The sequence below is a fragment of the Tetrao urogallus genome (assembly GCF_951394365.1).
Source record: "Tetrao urogallus genome assembly, chromosome: Z".
Taxonomy (NCBI): Eukaryota; Metazoa; Chordata; class Aves; order Galliformes; family Phasianidae; genus Tetrao; species Tetrao urogallus.
The window spans coordinates 10,876,169-10,900,787 of NC_136816.1; the positions used below are offsets into that span (position 1 = coordinate 10,876,169).

At 41.1% G+C, this 24,619-nt stretch overlaps 1 protein-coding gene across 1 annotated transcript in view; it reads right to left on the minus strand.

The window, feature by feature from the left end:
• Nucleotides 1–24,619, minus strand: part of GRIN3A (glutamate ionotropic receptor NMDA type subunit 3A) — a gene marked incomplete at both ends in the record, with an annotated part of 67,054 nt that overhangs the window by 27,220 nt on the left and 15,215 nt on the right. Inside the window, 2 exons of the mRNA XM_079548621.1 lie at nucleotides 3,799–4,846; nucleotides 10,285–10,889. Of these exons, the coding sequence (XP_079404747.1) occupies nucleotides 3,799–4,846; nucleotides 10,285–10,889 (1,653 nt within the window). The remainder of the gene's footprint in view (nucleotides 1–3,798; nucleotides 4,847–10,284; nucleotides 10,890–24,619) is intronic.

Genomic DNA, 24,619 nt, shown 5'->3' on the forward strand with positions numbered 1-24,619 from the left:
ATAACTGACCTTGTATGGAAGTCAGGTCTGCACAACAGACAGTCTGCCAAGCAGTCCGAAAACCAGGAATGCCATGAATTTTTATGCACCCAGAGATCTGACACTAGGAAAACATCCTAGGATTCAGATAGCAGAAGGGATGAAAGCAGTAGAAGATGATCGGAACTAAATGTTTGCTGTCTCCTGCCTGCAAGTGAGCTTATAAACTCATTGCCCATGGTGCGGAGAGCAGCCTGCTGCTTCAGATGAGGGCTCAGGACACTGCTGCAACCTTCATCTGTGTTGAAACTGCATTCATGCTGCAGCTACCCTCTACTGCTCAAACTGCAGCCTGGATTCATTCAAGTGAATGTTTTTTTGTGGTTTTTTTCCCCGAAAGATGGGTTTGCCAGTTTGTACTGAGAAGACACGATGGTATAAAATGTGTAAGATTAGAAAACAGGAGGAGATAAGGCAGCTGTGGCCCCCAGCTGCCCATCTTCTTAGGAGAGTAAGGTCTTAAGGTGACAGAAAATCACTTTAACATATTTCTGCAGCTGAGCGATGGTGTGTATTTTGCAGCTTCTGCTAAAAGAAAGGTGTGCAGTCAGGCTGCAGCTAGCTGCCTCTGAGGTGGGAGCTTCCTGGAGAGCAACCACCCGGCATTCCTGCAGGCCTTCACCTGTGGCTGATCAGAGCCTGGATACGTTAGCTCACTATTCACGAGATGTGATGTGAAGGACTGGAAGACAGACATTAGATAAAATGCATTTCTAATTCCTTCAGCATCAAAAGGGCTTTCAGGTTTGAAAACACGAGTCAGTGGAGTACCTGGTTGGATGGATGCTCCGGACATTTGGCTTGCCCTTGTTAAGATTCTGCGCAGGTCTCACTCAGAGAATGCTCACCAAGAACCTGAGGCACAAGGCCTGTTCCCAAAACAACATTCTTCTGCCTCCCATTGCTGCTGTGGGTAGCACCATCACTGCAACTGATTTTCTGTTGATCTCTGATGAGAAGGTTGTACCTCTGAGACTCTCCTTCCAGAGCTGTAGTGAGCAACTGCTAAAACACGGTGCTGCTTGGTCAATTACACATCACCACTGCAACATGTATTTCTCCACAAAGGCAAATGCTGTTTATTCAGGCCATAGCTAACCTTGGATATTTTTTTTAATCAGATAAAAGAGCATAGATCCTCCTGTCAATACTGACTTTAGAAACCAGGTTTCTCATGCTGAAAAAAGACTTTCTCTTTTTCCCATCTTACCATCCCTCCCCCCCAGCTTAGAGTCTCACATGGGATTTACTGTCTGTGGTGCCAGCTTGGGGAAATCGTACGTTTTACACCACCTCAAACAGGCTGCTCATCTATTTTGGGTTTTGCTTTTTAAATACTTTCCAGAAGCACAGTACAAGAGTGTATCTGCCTGGGGAACAGCAGGGGAATGTTTAAAAGCACATTAATATTAAAAAGATTATTTCAGCATCTTATTGCCATCTTTTTCAAAAAGATGAAGAGGCAGGTAGATCTGAAAAAGAAAGTAAGATATTTAAATCACCTAAAAATATTTAAAGAACTAATCAAACTGGTGGGTGTACCTCTACAACTGCTGTGCTCCAGACGTTTTCCAAACCTGAGCTTTATATTATAGAGAGAACTCTGTCAGAGCGCAGCTCAAGCTCTGTGTGAGAAGAGATTAAAGCAGTACGTTTTCTGTTATAACTGATCATACAAAGACTTCAGAAGCAATCATGAGAACAAAATATCTACAAATATTCTGTAGTTCATGTAACATGAGGTAATCCTCCCTCATAAAACCTATCTGTTTTATTTCTACATTGGAAAGTGGGAACAATTCAGAATCTTAGCCTTGTTCCATGAAGCAGAGAAGTGTCTGTCTGGGAGAGACCAATAATGCCACTGATTTACCTGATCCCTGAGGTGATTAACCCCAAACCATTAGTCAACAGTGCTTTATTCAGGCCTAAGACCTGTGTTTGCAGTGTGCAATATGCTTCAACACTGTGCTCAATTTTGTAACTTGATGGCAAAGCTTCACAGTGCAGCTTTAGAATAATTCTATCTTCTTACAATTTGCAGAAGTTTTCCAATATCTCTCATAGGAACTGCCTGAATGGTCGTAACAGTGACGCAGAAAATTAGGATGTAATCTGATGTGATTAGGTAATGGATTAAGTAATGCCCATACAAAAAACAGAGGACTAACTTCATTTTCAAGTCCATGTTGAGGCCTACCAAACAAGGACTGAAACACTCCCAATTACTCATCCAGTATGCTCTGAACAAAACAAATACGAAATTCCAGCAGTCTTGAAGCTTAATTTGATGAAATTACAGATTTACTATGTCTGATTCTTTATGTAGGGGGAAAAGCACAAGCTTTAAGTCATAAATCAGTGCCTTAGGCTAACCATAGAAAATAATATTCTTTAAAAAAAATATTACTGTTCTAAATGTTGGAAGAAGTGATTCAGAAATCATATTCACAAAGTGAAAAGTGGACGGTCATCAGCCCAAACACAAAGTTTTACTGATGTGAAAGATAGAGCTTGTCCTGTATTATTTGGAGGTATGTATATAACCTTTATTAATAAATTTTATGAAAGCGAAACAAGCGATTGGTTCTGGAGTTCTTGAGGTGATTTGTTCCACTGGCATAATGTTTTATCAGTTCAGCCACCTGAGACTGATGGTAGATAGTTTCGCAGCTGTGTACTAGCAGTTAAATTATGAGTATAAAATTGTGGACAATACCATGAATCAAACTTTTGCTGGTGAAAGCTTCAGATAAACAAGAGAAATTTTCTGTTGGCATTCTGTTCCCTAGAGGGACTGTCACTTGAAGAGGATGCCTGCTTTTGTGCCACCTGCAGCTGTGTATTCTCTCCATAAGCCCTTCTGCTCAGTTTTATTTGTGACCACAAATTAGTAGCAAATAAAATCATGACAGTCTTCTAAAATGGCTGAACTATGGAATGTGGCTGAGGCTTAAATTTTTCCCTTCAGCCACCTTGAGAATGAGGGAGAGAGTGTGTGTGAGCAGTCCTACTCCTGCATTTTTCCATGCCTTCCCAATATGTATCAAGCTCTCTGAGCTACATACATACATACATACATACATACATACATACATACAGCTTGCATACAAGCTGTCTACTATGCAATCCAGTTCCCGCATGAACAGTTCCACAGCAGAAGTGACGCTGAAAATCAACTGACTACTCATAAAGTACTCTGTCATTCTGACACAAAAAGTAGTTTTTCAAAATATTTCAGTTCTTCTCCAATTGATTTAATATTCATGGAAAGCATTGGCAATAACACCATTAAGGCCTCTGAAATACTAGCAAAATGCTGCCTAGAATATCAGGTTTTGTGTCCATGCTTTTGTCTCCACACTGTGTGGTTATTTTGCCTGAGTAAATCTCAGAATGATCTAAATCACCTAACTCATCCAAACAACTGCAGCCAAAGGGACTTCAGAACTGTAATCTAACCTTAAATCTGCATGCAGAAACCACTTAAAATCTTTGCTGTGAGCAAAACAAAAATCCTTGACTAACCTCTAACCTTACACCTTTGAAATCACTCCATACACTTTAATGGATCTTTAAATACCTTCTCTCACTGGAGTTTCCTCCTGAAGTGCTGTCAGATGATAATTAACTGTAGGATAACTGCTGTTTTGCAGACAGGTCGCTTTCTGATTTTATTAAGAAACCATAAATTATGTAGCAGTGAATTTCAACTGGGAAAAAGAAAAAGCTGAGCTAATAACAACAGACACACTTTACCTTTGGGTCATGTATTCCAGAAAGCTCTTCATAGATCTTCTCTCCAACCATGACAGCAGCTAAGTTGGCTGTGTACGTGGACAAACAAAACAGACAGAAAATAGCCCATAGATTCATTAAAAACCTTCCAGTCCAGCATTTGGGGGGTTTGATGGCAGCTGTTCTTCCAAACAAGATCGCATAGCAGACATTCAGGGCCGAGGAGAAAGAGAAGACTTTGTTTCTGTTCCTTCCCTTGGGGGTCATACCAAAAGGACTTTTCCACTCGTATAAGGTGAGGAAAACAGCAGTGATGTGGAGCGCAACAAATATCCCCAGCCACATAGTCCAGTGAAGTGGCCACATGAAGGCTCCAATCGGAGCTGCTGTGTCTCTGGTCCTCACCAATATCCCCAAACTAGTGGAAAAGAAAGGGCTAGTGAAATCAATCACTTGGCTGCGGGCAGTGTTAATGCTAAATGATGTCACTGCCATGTGAGCTGTCCCAGAAAGAAGGTCTCCTACCAGCCCAGTCCAATGACCATTCTTCCAGGCTCCATATTTTCCATCACCAACAATGTACAAGTCAAAATCAAAGTTCATATCCTCAGCCAATTTCTCCAGCAGATCAATGCAGTAGCCGTAGCAGCATTTCTTCAGCTCAATGGGAACGGTGTCATTTCCTCCTTGAAGAGTTTCAAACAGGTTATCCAGCACTGCTGAATCGTTGGTCAAAGGATCCAGGCACAGCTGCCCTGCTGGGCAAAGACCTTCATCATCTACATCTCTTGTAAAGACAAAAGGGTGCTCAATAAGAGTTACCACTCTGAGGTGCAGCCGAGTGGGGTGCTGCATATGACTTTTATGTCTCTGGGCCTGTTCTGGCCATATCCCATAGTCCATGACAATCTTTCCTTCTTGCCAGCTCCCTAGACGAGTCCACATAGGGTTCCCAACAGGGTCATGCTGCAGGTTCCAGATGAAGAAGTTGTTTTCTGAGCTGATAACAGAGGAACCCTTCACCTTAATGTGGCCACTGAGACCATCAAAAGTTGTGTTAGCTAAAAACCTGTTGGAGAGAGAGAGCAGAGTAATCAGAAGCAGATATCATAAGCCATACGCTGAAACTTATGCAGACGCCATGAATTTTGTGTTTAAGGGGTTAGATTAGAAAATCTGGCTAAACATTAGATATTCATAGCTTTCCTACAGCACAGTGAATAACCTACTTATGATTAGAATACTTGGGAATGCTCTGTCTCCTGCATATTTTAAGTAGTGTAAATGGAAACTATGTAGAAAAGATATTTTATTTACTTACTATAAAAAAATGAAATAATTTTTTTTTTCAATTGCCTTTGCCCTTTGCTTCGTAAGTAAATGAAACATAGGTTAGTTCTCAACTGAACTTAAAGAGATCAGTAGCCAGATTCCCAGACAAAAATATGAATGAAAATGGAAGAATGCAAATGAAGAACTGCCCTTCCAAGAAAAATCTGGTGATCTTAGTAAGATGTAGCATATGTAAGAGAGGCTACTGAAGTGATGTCAACATGTTTCAAGCACTCTCAAGTGAACCAACCCAGATTCTAAATGCCCATTTGGTACTGGTAAGTCACAGCCACTTCAGAATGAGGAAAGGACTCAGCGAAAGAACTTTGCCCTAGAAAAAGATTTTAATTCTTTAAAGAAAAAAATTATTATTAAAATACCTGCAAAAGCAATGTTCTGAAAAGTGCAGTTTTGACATAGCCGATCTCATCAAGCATACCAATTTTGCACTGCACATTCGTCTTTGGATGTTTACTATCCCACATCGTCAGAGTAAAAATTATTTCCTTCGCATTGGGCTGGCAACATTTGCTGTAGTTGTCATCTACCTATGTGTAATACAGCTTCTGGTAACTCATTATTCAATATGCTAAAATGATACAGATAAGGGAGCAGGGAAGTAAGTGGGAATATGACCAACTGAACTGCTGTTAATGAGAAAGCTGCTGTGCATTTTGCAGGGACTGCAGAGGCACTCTGTTACGACTATGAAAGTCTTGGTAGAGTGATTCCATTAAAAACAACAGAGTTATATCGCTGCTAATATGGTATAAGGTAAGTGAAGCACATATTTTTCAGTAAGAGGCATTCAGATGACAGAGTATTTAGCTGTCACAGTAGAATGTAACACGTCATAATAGCTCTGAGAATTAGATGAAAGCAAGTATTGAAAGAGGTATAAAGTGTATAGCTGTCACTGCAGCCTCAATAGACATGGCATAAACTTTAAGTAGTGTTAATTGTTTATCAATAGCTAGAGGGGAAGGAAAAACTAACCTTAAATAGATTAAAAAAGGATAAACCTGCAGCAAGTGTCTGTGCATGCACATTGCTGACTGCACTGCACCAACGAAATCTGTTAAATTTTTATGTATCTTCAGCAGTAAAAGTTCTGTATATGTGCAGATCATACTAACATTTGCCCTCAGCTAAGAACAAATTTAAGAAACTAAATAATACAATTTGAATATAGCTGTGTGTGTGAAAGCCTTTTCTGTGATGGCTTCAAAACTACTCTCAAGCAGTCTATTGTGCGTGAAGTTCAGAGAAAGACCTTAGAATCACAGAATCATTAAGGTTGGAAAAAACCACTGAGATCATCTAGTTCAACCACCAACCCAAAAAATGACACAGTCCAAGATGATGCAGCCTATACTGTCCAGAACAACAAATCTGTACACGTGTTACCCGAGTCTAAGAATTGTGCCCAAAAATACACAAAAATGTTAATAATATACATGATTGATGCATGATTGTGGATCACATTCTAGAAGTCCTTTTCCACTTAGTCTAGTGTTAGCTAAATGTAACCGTAACTTCATTAACCACTGGTGTCTGTCATGTGTGACAGGTGCTTTCCTTCCGGGCTGCTTCTTTATTTGGCAGGATCTGTGCATGTTTGCAAATGCAAACATCATCAAGACAACAGCTACAGAGGAAGGCAATCCTGAGCACTAAAGGAAGGTTCACAGATCTATGAACATGTTTGTTTTCTGTCTCTCTTCTCCTCAGTCTTTGTTAAAAAAAATAAAAATAAAATAAAAAAGTGCAACTTCTTCCTTACAAGCACTGCTGTGTTTATACACTGAGGTCATCATTATGACAATAACTGAAGGTATAAATGAACCTGTGTACAACATTATGAAAGAAGCAGTGTAGAAAATAGTGTTAACAACTCATCAGTGTTAACAACAATGCCAAAATTGACAGACACAAATTCATAAGAGGAATAAATTAGCAAGGTTCTGATGGATTTGGCCCCAGATTTCCATTGCAGCACAACCTGAATATTAGAAAGCTGCAAACCTGGAGTTTGGAGAGTAGATGAAGCTATGGAATAATGCATTAGATTTACTTTCTACAGGTAGAATGAGAACAGTGAAATTTATGCACTGCGTTCTCTGACTTTCAGTGTAGAAATAAGCATGCCCATGAGAGTGAACCAGGCACTCTGTACCTGTCCTGTAGTTGAATTGTGTTAGAAGCATTTGCCTAAGAGATTTAGTAGCATTTAGACTTTGCTACCGTATCGAGATAGTAGCTTACTTTTGCAGCTCATTTGCATATTCCATATTTTTGGTAGTGACAGGACATTAATCAAAATAAGTGAGGGGAACCATGTGGGAGATACATTTTAACAACACTTTGTAAAAGTTGTAAGTGGCTCTGGCTCCTAATCTTCTGCATGTGCTGTGTGCAGCAACAGTGAAACTCATGCCACAGTCTTCACAGCAGAACTCAGTCACTTTAAAAAACAGATCTGAGGGTCTGACCCCATTATTTAGACCAGCAGTCTCTAGTGTGAAACCTCTGAGACTTACAAGTGTCACATATCACACAGACACAATGGAAATATATGATATATATCTGATATATATGTATCAATATATATATGATATACTGAGCTGGTCCTCTTCAGAAGGGCTATGGACAGGTTCATGCATAAAGACATGTACAGATTTTCAGAAGGCAAAGGGACAGATCCTCTGTGAATTAATTCCTTGATGTGTCAATGTCTGTAAGCTGATGATCGCACTGACAGACTGTGGTAGCTGTCTCAACATTTTACTAGCATTACTTAGCTTGACCAAGAAGTCCCAGGTGTGCCACTTGCTCTTTTCAGCCTTCTTCCTGCTTTTATTATTGTGCTTTGTTCTAAGAACTGGTTGTTACTATACTTGAGCAAAACCCTCTTTGTAGAATGACTTAATTTAATGCTTTCACTTCCACTCAATTTCAGTGGCTTGGCCACTCTGTATCTGTCTTGGAAAAACTACCAGAAGCAAGAGCCAGAACAGGCAGACAAACAGGAGGCTGGAGAAATTGCCCAAGGCAAATTAAAGTTGTGAGACTAGCTTAGGCTATAAGAAAAGATGAAGCTCTTAAATTTTAGTATCTTATTCTGGCAACAAGGATGCTCCCAGGAGCAACAGGAATAGATCTGGGAATCAGACTTGCTGTAGGAGGAATTAAAGATGGGAGATTTACAACAAGCATGTCTTCCTCCAATTCCATACTCGTATCTATAAAAGCCTGTTTTGCCATGGACTGGACAGTGGCCTTGTTCACAGCTGTGCTGCCTTTGGGTGTCACTTGAATGGCTGCAGAGATGTGCTTTTACTCTGCGTGCTGCAGCTGCAGAAACAATGCTCATGTCTCTGCATCTCTCCATCCCCAGCCACTGCAGCTCTAAGGCAGTGTACCAGGACAGATGAGCTCTCAGACAGGACCCCTGTCAGTAAATACTCAGTTACCAAACGGAAGTTTTGTCTCTGCTCTGGTCACAATTAAGCCACCCACTGGTGACTCATAAATCATTGTTGCTGTTAGGAATTAATAGTTGTGCTGCTAACTCAAATACATAAGGACTGGCCATCAGGTGTCTGCATACACTATGCACTGCAGTGATTCAGACCAAGGGTTTATCAACCTTGTTCTCCTCAACACAGTCCACCAGCAGCTACCTAGGGAAAAGCAGGCCAAGTGTATGACATTTTCTCCTAATGTTTTGACAGTTCTCAACCATTTTGAGTTCCAGGCATTTCCAGAGCCTGCTGTGATTTGTCAGTGTGGTGTTGCTCCCTCTGAATTCTCTTGCAAGCACTTCATTCGGCCTTCCTCTTGAACTCACTTAAAATGCTAGTATTCCTTGAATTTACAAACATACTCTCTGTACTGTACTGTACCACAGTGCAGTGGTATAAAGTGCTGCTTTTGATTTGTTCTGAACCTTGTTGACTTCATCTCCCTTGTTTCTTTAAGGCAAAAAGACAATGAATGATTTATTTGTGTCTACTCCCTTCATTTCACTAGTGACTTTGTACATCTTTACAGATTCCCCATAAACCATCTCTTTCCCCAGCTGATTCAAGTAATTCCTTCTGAGGACAGATTCCTCCCTACCTTCTTGCCTTCCACTGTATCTTAATCAAGATGAAGGGACAAGATATTTCATAGCTGTGGCAAATATGACAATCTGATGACAGCAGTCCATGTTCATCATGTAAGTGCTACTAGTTTTTTGAAGAAAACAATGAAGAAATGTTACGGAGGAATACACAGAAGTGTTTTGATGTAGCTTTTGTTTCTCTTTGACTCTTCCTTAATCCTCAAAACATTGTAACACTCAAACATTCGGCTCAAGAATTCCTATCCTAACCCCATCCATTAACATCTGTAGGCTAAAAACCAGGTGTAAGGGGGTAAAAATCTGCAGCAGTCACTAAATGTAGAACAGCTGATGACTTCACACACATAACAAGGACTCTTCTGTTTGTTTTTAAAAGGAATCATGCATCTTTCTCAGATGTTAAAGCCTCAAATATTTGTAAACATTGATCTCCAAGTGGTTTTGGGAACAATTGGTCTACAGTTTTAGAAGCTGCAAGAGGAGCTTCCCACTATAACCTACAGAAGATTTGGTTTCTGGCACTTCTTGTAGCTTTGAGAACTCTCAGCCTGCACAAGTGGTGTCTAAATGGCCAAGGGTTTTTTTGTTTGCTCATTCCTGACCCAAGGAAGCATACTAGCAAGGGCCTGAAAACACACACCTGTTTTTATACTCATTTCTTTGGTAGCACAAATACTCATTTTGTGTTTTGTATTCTCTCACATATCTCAAAACCTGAGGGAATTTGACTTCTCCCACAGATATATAATTACAAGATACTTTCAGTGCTTAGGCTGCAGCTGAGCCTACACACTCTCTGTACTATCTCTGCCTCTGTGGAACAGGATCTTTTTCCACAACTGCCCTCACCTCCCTCTATGGCTAAGTTTAAGCTTCATTTTGTCTCCAGTAGAGTGAAGCAGGAAGAAATACTGAAACAAATGCATGCATTAGTAAGGGTGAATAGCATTACAGCCATGCTATAAAGATGGGCTGAGAAGGGAAAGAAAACTAAGATGTTATTTGATACCAGAAATGCTAGCTGCAAACAGCAACAACAAACTTACTTCGACAAATACTGTCCTGAGGTTATATTTTTTTCATCTGTGTCCATGCAATTCATTGTACTCGGAATAAGAGCTAGTTCAGGCTGAATCATGGTGGCTGCTGCTACAGCTCTTGCTACCAGCTCCATTGCATCCTGCACATAATGCTCAAAGACAGACTGTGTTGTCTTGCCATGAGCAATGAGACCGAGTGGCAAACCTTCTGTCCTCAGTTCTTCCACGTTCTGTGAATCCCCAATAATCCAGTGAAGTTCTGGAGGCATCACACCAAATCGGGTAGTTATTTCAAAAATTCTCCTTGTTTTCTCCATGTCACATCCAAACATGACCATGGTAGATGTTGTGTCTTTGATGCTCTCCAGGTAAAACTGTAGGTAGTTCAGAAGGTCCTTGGTTGAAGTGAGATTTGCTGTGATGTTTATAATGGACCCCAGGTGGAACTTGGAGCTCTGTTGTGTGAGGAAGAGAAAATCCGTGATGTTCCACTCCTCCTGGCATACCATTAAGCTGAAGTTGTACCAGTTGTTCATTGCAAGGATTGAGAATGTGACATCAGCATCAGAGCTCAACGAGTTTTCTAAACTCATTTGCAGATGGAGGGGATTCTGCAGTTAAAAATACAAAATATTTTAATTAGAAATAAGTTAGCACTAAAGTTAATGCCTTTTCTTAATTTTTATGTGAGGAGTGCATGTTCAGTTACGTTGTTCCAAGTAATCAATTGTTGATCTAGGTAACGGTGTGAGAAACTGAGACTTAGATCTACCCAACTTACAGTGAATCAAGGGCTTTCTGGGCTAGAACCTGAGTCAACTTCAATAATCATCAAAGGGTCTGTTTCCAATAATTCAAATTTCTCTAAATCCACTTGTACTTTTGGATTTCTTGTCATTCTCGATCACTGAATTCCATTTTCTTCTAACAGAGCGTATGAGAAAGTAAGACTATTATTTGCATTCAATCATGGCAATAATGCTTAAATTCAATGGAAACTGTCAAGTGCTTTGGTAAAAAGTAAATGAAGATAAAAAAGGAATTTCAGGGTTTTTTTTGTTTTTTTTTTCTCCTTTTTTTTTTCAGGGGCTGGGATGGGGGGGTGAGAGAGTAGTAGTGGACTTTTCCTACACAGATACATGAAGGAAGCTAACGGAACATTATCACTGACAACCAGCGCACATCATGTACTGCTAATAAAACCTGAGAAGATTAATTCCTTGGTAAAGGGCTAGGTACTAAATAAGCAAAGGGCTAAGATGTGCACACTCTGTGCTATCTGATTTGGAAAATACTTGACAAATAGGCATTCCATACTTATATTTTTTAAGTCATTGATGATAGAATAGAACGTAATCAGTTACATTTCCCAGCAACACTGCCTTTTGCTGTATCTTTTCCAGGAAAGGAGGGAGGATATGAGGCTAATTCATCTGCTTGGTTTCAGCTCAGAACTTGACAGTCCTCGGTATAGCTTTTCTATGAAGTCAGTTAAGAAGTCAGTTTCAGGATCTGATTTGGCTTGTAAGATCTTTGTTGTGACTTCATATCAACATTTGCCGGTATTCATGCCCCCTCAAATTATATATTATCCTACACAGGTTCCTGAATTTCATCATCTTTCTATCCACTCCTAAGTCGCTCAGCCCTTCAGGTCTGTTCCTCATGCTCTTACATTTTAGGTAGATAACAAGTAGAATACACGAGAGGGAATCAGACCTTTACTCTGTTTAAAGCTAGTATAAAATGCTGTCCTTCGATTTTAGCAATATTTTAGTGATCACTACAGGCTCCAGCTTGGATGGATCTTAGAAACAGTATTCTAAATTTGAAATAATCAGAAATGCACTAAAATAAAACCCTGGCTCTCCGCTTTGGATGTAAGAGGTAGAATGCAGCAAACAAAAAAAAAAAGCAACCAAACAAAAAACCCCAAACAAACAAGTGGAAGAGTTAAACACCATTTAAAAGCAGCAAGCTTTAACTGTGTTAATTTGCAGCTACGTGAACTCATCATGCATTTTCCTGAGCAAATCATTTAAATTCAGAGTTTAGTTGTGAGAGAATACTTTAAATGAAGAAGCTCTCAGCTCTTTCGTTACCTCCTGGTTTTGGTACCAGTGTCTTGTTTTTACACAGACTCATAAATAAGCTAATTGAACAGATCAGTGTCCACAATCAATGCACATCATGTACTGCCAATAAAGCACAAGAGGATTGACTCTTTGATAAAGGACAAGTTACTGAATGCACAAGAAGCTAAGCTGTGCAGACTCTGTGAGCTCTAAGCTAAACATTGCCTATTAATTGAAATACATGATTAGCACAGAAAAAAAAAGCTTTGCACATAATACCTGGATTTGGGAAGCTGATTTGAATAAATTAGTGTCTAAAAACTCAATTAAGACAAACTTTTCTGGCTAAAATTATGAGCTCATACAATAAATTAGCTTTAGTTTGTCCCTCAGTTGAAACAGAAGGGCATAGAAAGTTTTCCTTGTGTCCTCTGCCCAAGATCAAGTAAAAGTCTGGCCTCCAAACAACCTTGCAAGCCTATTGACTTAGTTAATTTTCCAGTTTACAAGTAAGTTATTCACCATAAATAGAACATTTTGCACATATGAGAGATAGCGTACAACCTGTACATACTGCATCAGGAAGCTCAAAATTCTCTGGTTCATTCAGAAGAATAGCATCTCAATCATAGCTTCACAGCTATTACAGTGTACATGCAGATACCAAAGAAAAAATACACTGGACACAGAAAAACCACCCTGTACTGATGAATGATTGAAGTTAGCAAGAATATTTGTATCCATACTTCTGAAAAAAAGCTTCCAGAAAACAAACATGAGCATTTGCGCTCTGTAATTTGTTCCCACACTGGGTTTGGTCCACGACAAGTAGCTCTCCTTGGTGTTCTATGTGTGTCAGTGTGAGTTCCAGTACATTTAGGGGATTATTCTCATTAGACAGTATGGGCAAGTGCATGAGAACTGGTGCTCCACCTTACCCAGCAGGTTCGGACATCTCTAGACCTATATGCGCCCATGCTAAACACAGTGCTAATGCACTGTTGCACACTAAGTAAGATTCCCTCCTGTCCACAGCACAGTTCTTCCAAACACTGCATGTATCAAAGCAGTTTTGAAGCAAAAAAGATACAGAACAGGTAAAAATTACATGCTGGGGTCACTGGGGTTCACACTGTACCCACAGGAAACACAGCACTGAACACATATAGAGAAACTTTCCTTTGGGGCTAGAAAACTGGTTTTAATTTTATTCAGCAGTGCAGATGAAGACAAACTGCACTGCACTTGTGGGTAGTCTCAGATGGAAGATGGACTTCCTACAGTAGTGCAGCCAGAGGTTTGTTTCTGAGGAGTTCTAACAGTGGTCCCTTTTTAATGTGAAAATACTTAGATGTGTCATTGTGGTGCAACAGACTCTTCTTGCATTGAGACACTTCACTCTGGGTCAGGCCTGGACAGAGCTCTGGACACACTGATCTAGCTACAGATGTCCCTGTTCATTGGAGGAGAGTTAGATGAGATGGCCTTTAAGGCTCCCCTCAATTCAAACAGTTCTATCATTCTACGATTCACTGAGTGGATGTGAACTGGCATAACCTGTTTACATCAAACATGTTTTTAAAGGAGGTTGTTAGCAGGTTTTAGTTGTCATTCTCTATAATCAACAGGTACCTGTACTATAGCAATTACCAGCACTGTGATTAACTGCTTATTTCATTGTTAGCATGCTTGAAAGGTAAACTTTAAGCCCTGAAAAAGTGGCATGAAGTGCATGAGGACCAAGTGGTAATTTGAAGGGAACTGACTAAAAACGTGCCTTCAGAACCTTTCTGGTACAGTGACATACAGGAAAACCAATTAGAAGGCCTCTGTGTTCTGCTTAATTTTCAGCCCACCATGCAAACAATCCTACTGACTTTGGGAATCAACAAGCAACTTTGTTTTACTACCAATTTATATCTGCTTTGTGCTTGGGATTTAGCTTTGGGACACTTGACGGGTCAGGCTGGTTCATTCACAACACATTCAATCACAGGGTTCATCTAGAGAAACATTGGTCGACCTTACTGTTTTTACATGCAAAAAACCTTTCAAGAAATGATGCAGTGATGTTTGAAGATATTTGGATTTAATACCTTCTTAATTTTATTTTGAAAGGTTTATATGTCATTTGTAGACTGCAACTGAGCCTAGTGGGGGCTGAAAAAATTACACAGATAAAGTCACATGTATACATACAGAATACATCTTTGATGAGCCTTTATATATTTTTGATGATTCATTTTTCTATAAAATAAAAAATTACTGCTTTATAATGAAGAACTTCCAAAAACTGCCTATTCAGTAATTCAATAGCAATTATTGAGGCTGCATAATTTCAGAGCAAAGGCTTTTGACAACTTAAATGATAGTTTAGATATGTGTAACTTTCTACTTATCAGGAAATAGAAGATGTATGAGATAATATCAGTGTATTGAACTGTGCCTATCCATCCTTATCAAAACTCTTAGGCAGACACCTTTATTACTTGACTTCGGAAATCAGTAAAGTTTGACTGTTTCAGTTAAACCGCCAATTAATTCTTGTATGGAAAATCAATCGTTTTGTTTCTATTTTACTTTAAGCTGTTATTAAAGGTAGAATGTTTTGCATCAATTTTTTTCTGCATTGCACAGAAAATTAGAACTCATTTGAATAATGTTAATTGGAATTTGTTTTTAATGTGTTTGCATTTACAAAGTCTCAACGAGCAAAAGCATTTCCAATGTTTATGAAGACTTAATTTCTTACCGCGCATAATTAGCTCATGTTTTATAAACCAGCCAGTATGACTTGATTTCAACTTCTGGGTAACTAACGAACCTAGAATCCTTATTTTCTGATTAATCACTTTTGGATTTTGGATACCGACGGTCTTTCCACTGACGTCCAGTGGGCTTCAGACCAAGCCAATCCCAGAACAATGAACTCTATATGATCTGATGTGTTTCAGTTCTCTACACAAAAAGAGACAGTAACTACTTATTTGCTTTCTGTACTGCAACCAGAGCAATTTTTCCTTTCATTGCCTGAGATACTTGAGATAGCAGGTCCACTTAACACCCAAAACATGACTTGCATTTCATCAATTACATCATTTTCAAGGCTGTCTCAGTCATCTGTAGACCCATTCTCGGTAAAGCAAAATCTTGAAAATCTTGTGAACATAATGCTTGGAGCTAGACTGACTTGCACCCTGCAGGATCTGACCATTTAACTCTTCAACCAAATTTGTAATGCTAATTACACATGGCCATGGTGACATTTTATCTGACATTATGGTAGATCCATTAGCAGAGTTAAAAGCACTATGCGAATAATTTTTGCTAACTGTAGAACTAAATAACATATTGAAAATATTATTCCCCATTGATTCTAAGGGGCAAAGGCAGTGTTCATGGCAGTGTTTATGATAAGAAACAAAAGAGAAAACAAGTTACATAATTACACTAGAGAAACCTCTGCTGAACAGAAAAAAAAGCCTTCTGGCTTTCAGTGCAGCTGTGGGGACTCACAGCTTTACAAACAGAGTTAAACGGCAGCTGTGAGCAAGCTGATGCTGGAGCTTCAAAAACTGAGAAGCTATTTCTTCCATGGTTGAAACAACAAAGTTTAGGCTCAATACCCAGCTCCCTACAGACTAAGTGCCTACCTATTGCTTTTTCTTTACATGCCAAAAAGAAAGATGCTGTGAAATATTTTGTTTTTCCTTTGTAGGTTCCTTGCTGCTGAAACTGCAATGCTTCACAGAGGTTTTGTGGCACCTGTCAGAGTGCAGGAAGGGCTCTGGATGGGAAGGTCCCACTGTTGGCCCAACCAGCTGGAGAGCGGCTGCTGGTGCATTCTGGAGACAGGTGAGGAGTTAGGAAAGTGTGAGCAGCTCTCACTTCACCAGGGTCACTGACTGTCTCACACCACGTATGGTGAGAAGGGGAGCTTAGAGCTCTCCATACCTTCAGCCAAGGATATTTCATTTCTGTGCCTCACTCGTTAGTCCCAAGAGCCCAGCATGCTTCTGGTATCAAATGCTGGAACCGTGGTGTAATGCTGCTTCTGGCCTTTTTCCAGCCCCAGCTAAACTCCCTAAGGCTTCTCATGGACATCACTAAGTGTTACATTCAGCCTTCAGGCCTTCATCCAGAAAAACACTTAAACATCTACTTACATAGCATCAGCATGATTAAAAATACCAATTTCTTCTGCTATTTGAAAAGAAGAATAAATTCATCTTTTGTTCCTCTGGGGAAGAAAATCCTAGACCCAGATGATTAGGACTATTCATCTATGTAAAACAAGCCAATGTGAGCAAGGAATTTCTCCCCCACTGGCCCAAGAAGAGGAGGATGACTTTACTAATTCTCTTTCATAGTCTTGCACATCTTGTCTCTCCACACATGCACCTGTTAGAACAAGACTATAATTTGAAACAATGCAGATCCCCAAACAAAGGCTACTTTTTTGCAGACAATTTCAAATCTGAGAGAGAAAAGCCAGTTCAAACTAGCTAAAACCATCCTTATTCCTACAGCAAAACAAGCCTGGCAACTGTCCAGGCAACACTTATCAGCAGATCCTAACGAGGCACTAACTGCTGATTTAAAAAGGAAACAACAACAAAAACAAGCATTAATTTAAGGACTGTCTTAGTTTGTCCTCAAAATGATTTTTCTTGTTTGACCAGACAGTCAAGAATTCGGGTTGCTTAACATCTCTACTGACTACATTCGAGAACTTCAAACTAATCTGAGTAAGTACAGCTCTCTACAAGGTCAAACAGGCAGTATAAAATAAGAACATTCAGCTGTTCTTGGAAAGAAAGACCCATTATTTATCTTCATGGCCATTTATAAATTATCGTAAGTAATACTACTTCAAAAACTTCAAGGTGTTCTTTGCTTCAGCGGGGGGAAAAACCAACATTTAAAGTTCAACTGAGAATATTTCATAGAGATGCCAAGAGCCAAAACACTTTTTCTTTCCCTAAAACATGTCACTAATGTTAGAAGACAGATGATTGATAACACAGGGAGATCAAGGGAGCACTAATTCTCCATAAAAGGCTTTCCCCCATCATTAAAATGCCAATGCAGTGCTCTAGAGGATCACCTCTGGTCTGTGGCATGTTCCCTATGGGAGAAATGGCTGGGTCTTTGTCTGTGACTGGCTCCCAAGCACTCTACTAATGTTAGTGGGAGACAGAAATGTGGAAGACAATGTATTTGCTTCCTTTTACACAACACTCCTTGCAGAGAATCCAAATTATTACTGCCTTCTCTTAACCTGGCTATTAATTCGTAGCATTTGGTAAATGACTGCTTGTTCCTTTCTTGCCTCAACAGTTACCTGAGGAATTCTGCTTTTCTGGGAAAGAAGATGTGATTCATAATCACCAAATCTTCAACCTGCAAAGCCCTTGTAAGCTTTTGGATAAAAGATGCCAGGGGGTATTAAATGCAAGTATTAGCCACAATGGACAATTCCATACAGCTCGGCATTGCTTTCTGTAAGTTCAGCACTGTTACAGAATCCAGCTGTGACTGATAGGTGAGCACACTCAATCAAATGTACGCTGATCTTTGCCAGCTCTACCCAGGCTTTGTTTGCAGTGTGATTTCCCAGTAACACATTTTCTTACAGTTGACCTCATCGAGGCTGCAGAGTATTTCTCATCTGGTATTTGTGCTGCAGCCACCCTGCTACAGGTTTTTCACTCCTGTGAAGAATGAAAATTATGGGGGCAGCTCCAGAGAGGCACACCTTTCAGGAGTTTGTCTGAACAGCACTACAAGCACAGAAGTTTCAAAACAGCGTTTAGTAAAAATTATTCATTCCTTTAAAGCAATGTGGCATATTCTGATGCAGCAAGAATAGCTGAGTGTCCAGCAGTGACACCATCAGAAAAGCCAAAACTCTGGCAGCGCAAAGAGAGCACAGCGCATGAGCTTTGAGGCTGTGAAGTTACACACCTGCATCGTGTCCTGGTCCTTGAAGTGCAACACAGGAAGGCCAGGTTGCTGTAAAGCAGTTCTTATAACACACTCAAAGTGCTGTCTTACCTTGAAGATAATGGTTTAGGAAGCTGTCATAGCACTCCATGAGTGTCTCTGAATGGAGGAACTCTTCTTAGTATTGTTTTAGAGTGATTACTAGCAACCCCAGATAAGGCTGCTGTAATAAAATGTCAATTGATTTATGAAGAAATCACACCTCAAAGGCTGCTGATAAAAAATTAGCAGAGGCCGTATCAAGGACCTCCATAAGCACTATCACAGGATCACAGCAGGCTGCAAGCACAGCATGGCACAAGAGGTGTCAGGGCGAAAATCACAACTCACCGATGGTCAGTTAAGGGTCACTAAGAGATTACTGCTTTGAGAGCAGAGTAAAGCTTGTTCTAGAGAGAGCAAAGAACAAAGTATCCAGCTTACACCTACAACAGATGTGCAGATAAGGTGTAACTGTGAATGAATAGGGAACCGGCAGCTAAGTACAGCAGATATGCAGACAATATTAGCAAACAAATAAAAATGACCAAAAGCAAACTCAGGGGAGAAAAAGACTCCCACCACCAACGTAATACTCCTACCTTTAGAGACTGGCAGACTTCATCAACCCTTTGAAAAGACAAACGCGTTTGCTCTGCTCCCTAAAAGATTTCTGATATTGACTTCAGTACCAAGAGATGAATGGAAAGGTGCTGAGAAAGGTGTGAAAAGAGATAGCAGAAGTGCATGTAAAATAACTTGAACTGTGTCACTGCTGAGAACGAGCTGTTCTATTTGGATAATTTGTCTGTAAGTATTGTTGCAGCGGGACCAATAATGCTACTTTGATTAGACTGCTAGGACTTTAATTAGACTAACAGCAAATTCTTGGCTTTGCATATTTCCATAGCTCACGCTAATTGCACACAGTGTTTGCTCTAATGCCTCGCTCTTGAGGACTACCATTAACACAACGTGAAAGTTGACAGAGAATTTGGCAACTAAGTCTGTAATTATGATACACATTGCCAAGTGCTGCTCCCCATTGTGCTCCTTGGCACATCAGCTGTGCCAGGTTCCCCAAGAAAGAAAGAAAGAAAGAAAGAAAGAAAGAAAGAAAGAAAAAGAAAATACAAGGGCAGTGAGTACAGAGAAGACTGGTTCTGGCTATGAAGGTAAAAGAAGTTTTATCTCAGTCTACAGAAGCTGGTAAGTACCCCATGTACCCATGCAGCACTTTATCCAATTAGATCTTATTCACCATTAACACAGGCAGCAAGAACAAAAACTGGAGCACCTTTTCCACCCACTGGTCCAATTCCAGCCTGGCTTAGAATATCTCCAACCCGCCCAGAGTATTTGCATTCTCTGTGCTCACAGGAGCTGTGTCCCATGTCTTGTTATTTTAAAGATGACAACAAGCCTGCCAACAAGCTTTGCAGCCCCACTCACTGGTTGCAGCTCAGCAGAGTAAAGTTAAGCTATTTGTTCCTGGAAACAAATGTGGAAAGGGAGGACAATTCAACCAAAAAGCCTCTCCTATTCTTCCTGAGGCCATGTCTTGCAGGAAACTAGAATGCTGGATGCTGCTCCTCCAGCACACTGACCAGCCTTGGGTTAGCACCTGTAACACTGCCGTGCTTTGCATGGAGAAGTCACTGAAAGATTCATGGCAAAGCACAGTGGGAAAAATTAACCCTGATCTGGTTCCTCAAGAAAATGTGTACATGTGACTCTGAATGGTTATGTTAGTGGGCACAGCAGGGATGTTGGTTCGATGTGATGATCTTATGGGTCTTTTCCAGCCTTAACGATTCTATGATTTTATGCACCAGCTCACCATCGATCCTCTGTGCTGGGCCTTGTTCTGGGCATGTTGCACAGGATTAATTTCACCTGCAGGTGCATTTTACTCTACATTGATTTTTTTGTATGAAGGAAAGCTGAAAATTAAGCTTGCAAAGACCAATCTCTTTAACTTCATTAAAAGAGGCCAGGGTGAATTAAGTTAGTAGTTCATCTTTATGAAGCTAGACATGTAAATCACGGCTCTAAGGTGAATTCTGTGTGTACTTGCTTGGCTTAAAATCAGGAATAGCATTTAAAAATCTCTGCTTGAGGTTTCTTATTTAATACACCAAGGATTTAATTAGAAAGCTGGGAAATTAGAAAGACTTATAATTAGCTCTTAGGGGAAGGGGTCAAGAAGGAAAAAACTACATCAAGCAACTCTTCCAAAAAAACAAATCCTGCAAATTCATTTTTTTTTCACTAGATGCAGAGGTTTCCATGGGAGCACACCAGCCCTCACCTCTGCAAGATTTCTCCCCCCTACATAAGCCTGGACAATGCCAGGGGCCACAAGCAGTGGGGAGGCACTGTGTGGGTGGCATAGTGAGGGCTTGCTGCCAGGCAGCTGGCCGGGTTGCACCCCTGCAGGTATCCCTGAGTGCATGGTAGGACTCTGCCATCCCAGCAGCAGAAGAAATATCAGAGGGAGATATGTCAGCCAAAGCCTGCAATAACTTCAGGAGCAAGAGGGAGGCATGATGTATAGAGAGAATGGGAGAAGAACTCATTGAGAGCAGCACTGCAGGGACAAAGTTGGAGTCTTGGTGGACAAAAAGCTGGACATGAACCAACAGTGTCCACCTGCAGCCCAGAAGGCTGACAGTATCCTGGGCTGCATCAGCAGGGGGGTGGCAGCAGAGAGAGACTGGGGATTGTCCCCAACTGTTCTGCCCTCATGAGGCCCCACCTGCAGTCCTGCATCTGGTTCTGGGGTCCCCAGCACAAGGAAGATGAGGAGCTGTTGGAGTGGGTCCTAAGGAGGGCCACAAAGAAGATCAGAGGACAGGAGCACCTCTCCTGTGAAGACAGGCTGAGGGAGCTGGGCTTGTTCAGCACAGAGATGAGAAGGCTGTGGAGAGACCTCACTGCAGCCTTCCATATCTTGAAGGGAGCGACTAAACAGGAGGGAGATCATTTTTTTACACGGTTTCGTAGCGGTAGGACAAGGAGGGGAGATTCACTTTAGATGTTAAGAAGAAATTCTTTTCTCAGAAGGTAATGAGGCCCTGGCACAGCTGCCCAAGAAAGCTGTGGGTGCCCTATTCCTAGAGGTGCTCCAGGCCAGGTTGGAAGGGGCCCTGGGCAGCCTCATCCAGTGGGTGGCAACCAGCCCAGAGCAGGGCACTGGAGCTGAATGAGATTTCAGGTCCCTTCCAACCCAACGCATTCTATGATTCTGTTTGTTGGCTTCTGGGCTGCAAATTTACATTCCTTCAATAGGAGATGGAAGCATGACTTCTGAAAATGCAGCAAAGCTCAGTGACTTATATTTACTTTCATTTTTTTCCTTTTTTTCATAATCCTGAATTCATGATCATGAACAAACAAACCGGCAAAACAAACAAACAAACAAAAAACACAACCGCCACCAACATAAAAAAAAAAAAAAAAGAAAAAAAAAGACAAGTGTACAGTTTAGCAGCTTTGTCATGCTCTTTGCAAATTTCTCTTCTGGTCATGCAGAAGATAAACAAGGTGTGATTCTGCAATCCAGAATTCCCTCTTCACCAAAGGCAGAAGCATTTAAGCTTCCAACCAAGCACACAGCAGCCTCCCACAGAAGTGTCTGACTGACTGCACAGTGCTGTTACCAAGGCAGAGAGAGATAGGAGATAAAAGAGGAGGAGGAAGATACCCTGGCTGTGCATCAAATATAGCAACTGAGCAATCCTACTTGAAATCCCTGCCCTGCTCTGCGCTCCCTCTGCATGTAAGCTCCTCTCTGCAAGACAAGGATGGCCCTGCTGAAGTACAGTGCATAAGTGAGCACCAAAGGATACGAACACCACAGCATGTCTGAGTTTCTCCCTTGTGGAGTGGCTTTCTGCCCTAGAAGTCCTGCAGCTTACAGCAAGATAAATATTTCACATCCCTTTGCGCAGAGAGGGATCTGAAGGGACAAGGAAAAAAAAAAAAAGAGGTTAAGTCACATATCTTAGAGGATATACCAAGATCTTGCCAGAAGCAGAATCTAATGCTCAAAATTCCCGTTCTACCCATGCAAGACAAAGCTGCCTCAACAGATAAAACAATGTGTGAAGTTACAAATACACTTATTTTATGAGTTACTGTTAAGTACTTTGGATATTAGTACCACTGCTCTACTCGCAGCACACTGGCTTGTCTTTCTGGATTCCTTACTGACTCAGTGATGCCTGCCAAGCACTTGGATACTCTGACTTCTTCATTAATTCTAAGTGCGTAAACAACTTACCAACAATCATAACGTGATAAAGGCAGACCTTACTGTAAAGGTAGCCTGCAGAGCAGTTACACCTGGTGCTGTGATGGGACTTGGAGAATTCATCGGAACTCAACAGCCATGACCGTGATTCATAATATTCGATCAGGTGGACATTTACAGCTCCTTGTGATCTACTCTTCTGAATCTATCTAGTATTCTAATCTGAATACTTGACAGTACATATACAGTAGCATTATCTCTCTACTGTGCACAAATATTTGTACAGATTACAGCTACCAGCACCTAAGATGGACGCTCAGACCATCAACAAAGTGACAGCATGGAGATATTAATGACTCCAACTTTTGTTTCCTTTGCACTGAGTCCAAATTCATTGGAACAATGGCATCAATGCTTTCTAGCCTTTAAGCCATCCTTACACATGTGATATGTGATAGTGTGCACAGACAAAAAATAAATATATGACTATGCATGCTGGGAACCACAACACACAAGCTGGTGCGATGACCTGGCTGTACTGAAGGCTTGTACTATGTGTCTGCCACCACCACTCTCCAGCAGCTAGTACTGATCACAGGATGCTGGCACTGGCCACGTAAATATGTCTCTTTGTATGGCTGTGCCCATGGCAAGTGCAACTGGCTCCAGTATTTCATCAGGAGCAGCCCATCAGCTTTACCTTGCAGACCTCTTTCTGCTACAATATGAAAGCACCACAAGGGCAGGTCAGTGCTGGTGGCCGTGGCCCCTGAGTTTCGCTGCACTCCTATGGTTCTATCACAAGGAGAGAGCTTCCTGCCTTACAGCCTTCCTTTAATTGTTTTTTTTTTGTGTATGTCCCACATGTCCAGCAGAGGACAAGCCTTCTGCTGAGACTAGAGATCCACCATGCACCACTCCTCATGGACAAGCCTTTCCTCGCAAATTTGGAGGCAAAGGATGGGAAAAGATGGACTCTCACGTCTGAACTGATTTCCAGATGGAACCCAAAATGTTCATCAGGAAAGGAAGCCGAGACCTGTTTTGGTCATGCAAGAGTGGCTCCAAAGCAAGGCTGGAGGACTCAGGACTGGGTCTATTGACCTTAAAATGAGAAGTACGCAAGACAAGTGCGCAGCCTCCACCCTTTGGCATGCATTACGAGGGGCTTGAGGAGGCCACAGCTCATTTTCTGGAGAGTGTCACTGACTTAGTCTGAGGATCTCCGCCAGGCTTTTCCCCCTAGAGTGGCACTTCCAGCTTCCAGCTCCCATCAGCGTACGCATCCAAATGAATGCTTCTGCACTGCAAAGAGTTGGAAAAAAAAAAAAAAAAAGGAAGTCTGTGTGGTGTCAAAGAAATATTAGATCTTCTGCTGTTAAAGAGAAACTCACTAGCGTATGGGCAACAGTGATTCAGCACAATGTTCTTACTAGCAAGGCCTGTGGTGATAGAGAAGTTCAATATATATAGGTCACTCCAAAAGTAGTGCATCCTATTTATTACCATGGAAATTACCAAGAGCATAAGAACACTGTTTGATAGAGCAAATCCTCAGATAAAAAGCATCATTTTTCAGCGTAGTCATCACCATTAGTTATGCATTTTCACCAGCATGAACAAGAGCCTGCATGCCACACTCAAACTGCACCAGCAGCAGTGAGCCATTGTTTGCTGCCAACACTGCTGAAATGCACCACTCATCACATTTCTTTGCTTGCACACCCACTGGTTGGTCTCCATCAGTGTTCAGCAAATACTGACAAATATCAATGGGGGCCATTTTTTTTGCATGGAAGAATTCAGTGACAAACCTTTGCTTCATACACACTTCCATTTCAGACACCATTCTGTCAGACTGCCCCTCTGCTGCCATCTGTCACATGCTAACAGCATGTAATGGGATACTGTCATGAAGGTTCAGCCTCTACAGCCATACCACCAACATCCGCCTCAGATAACAAAGGCCATCACAATAAAATGAGAAGCATTATTTTCAGAGCAGACTTTATACTTCTTACCCTTA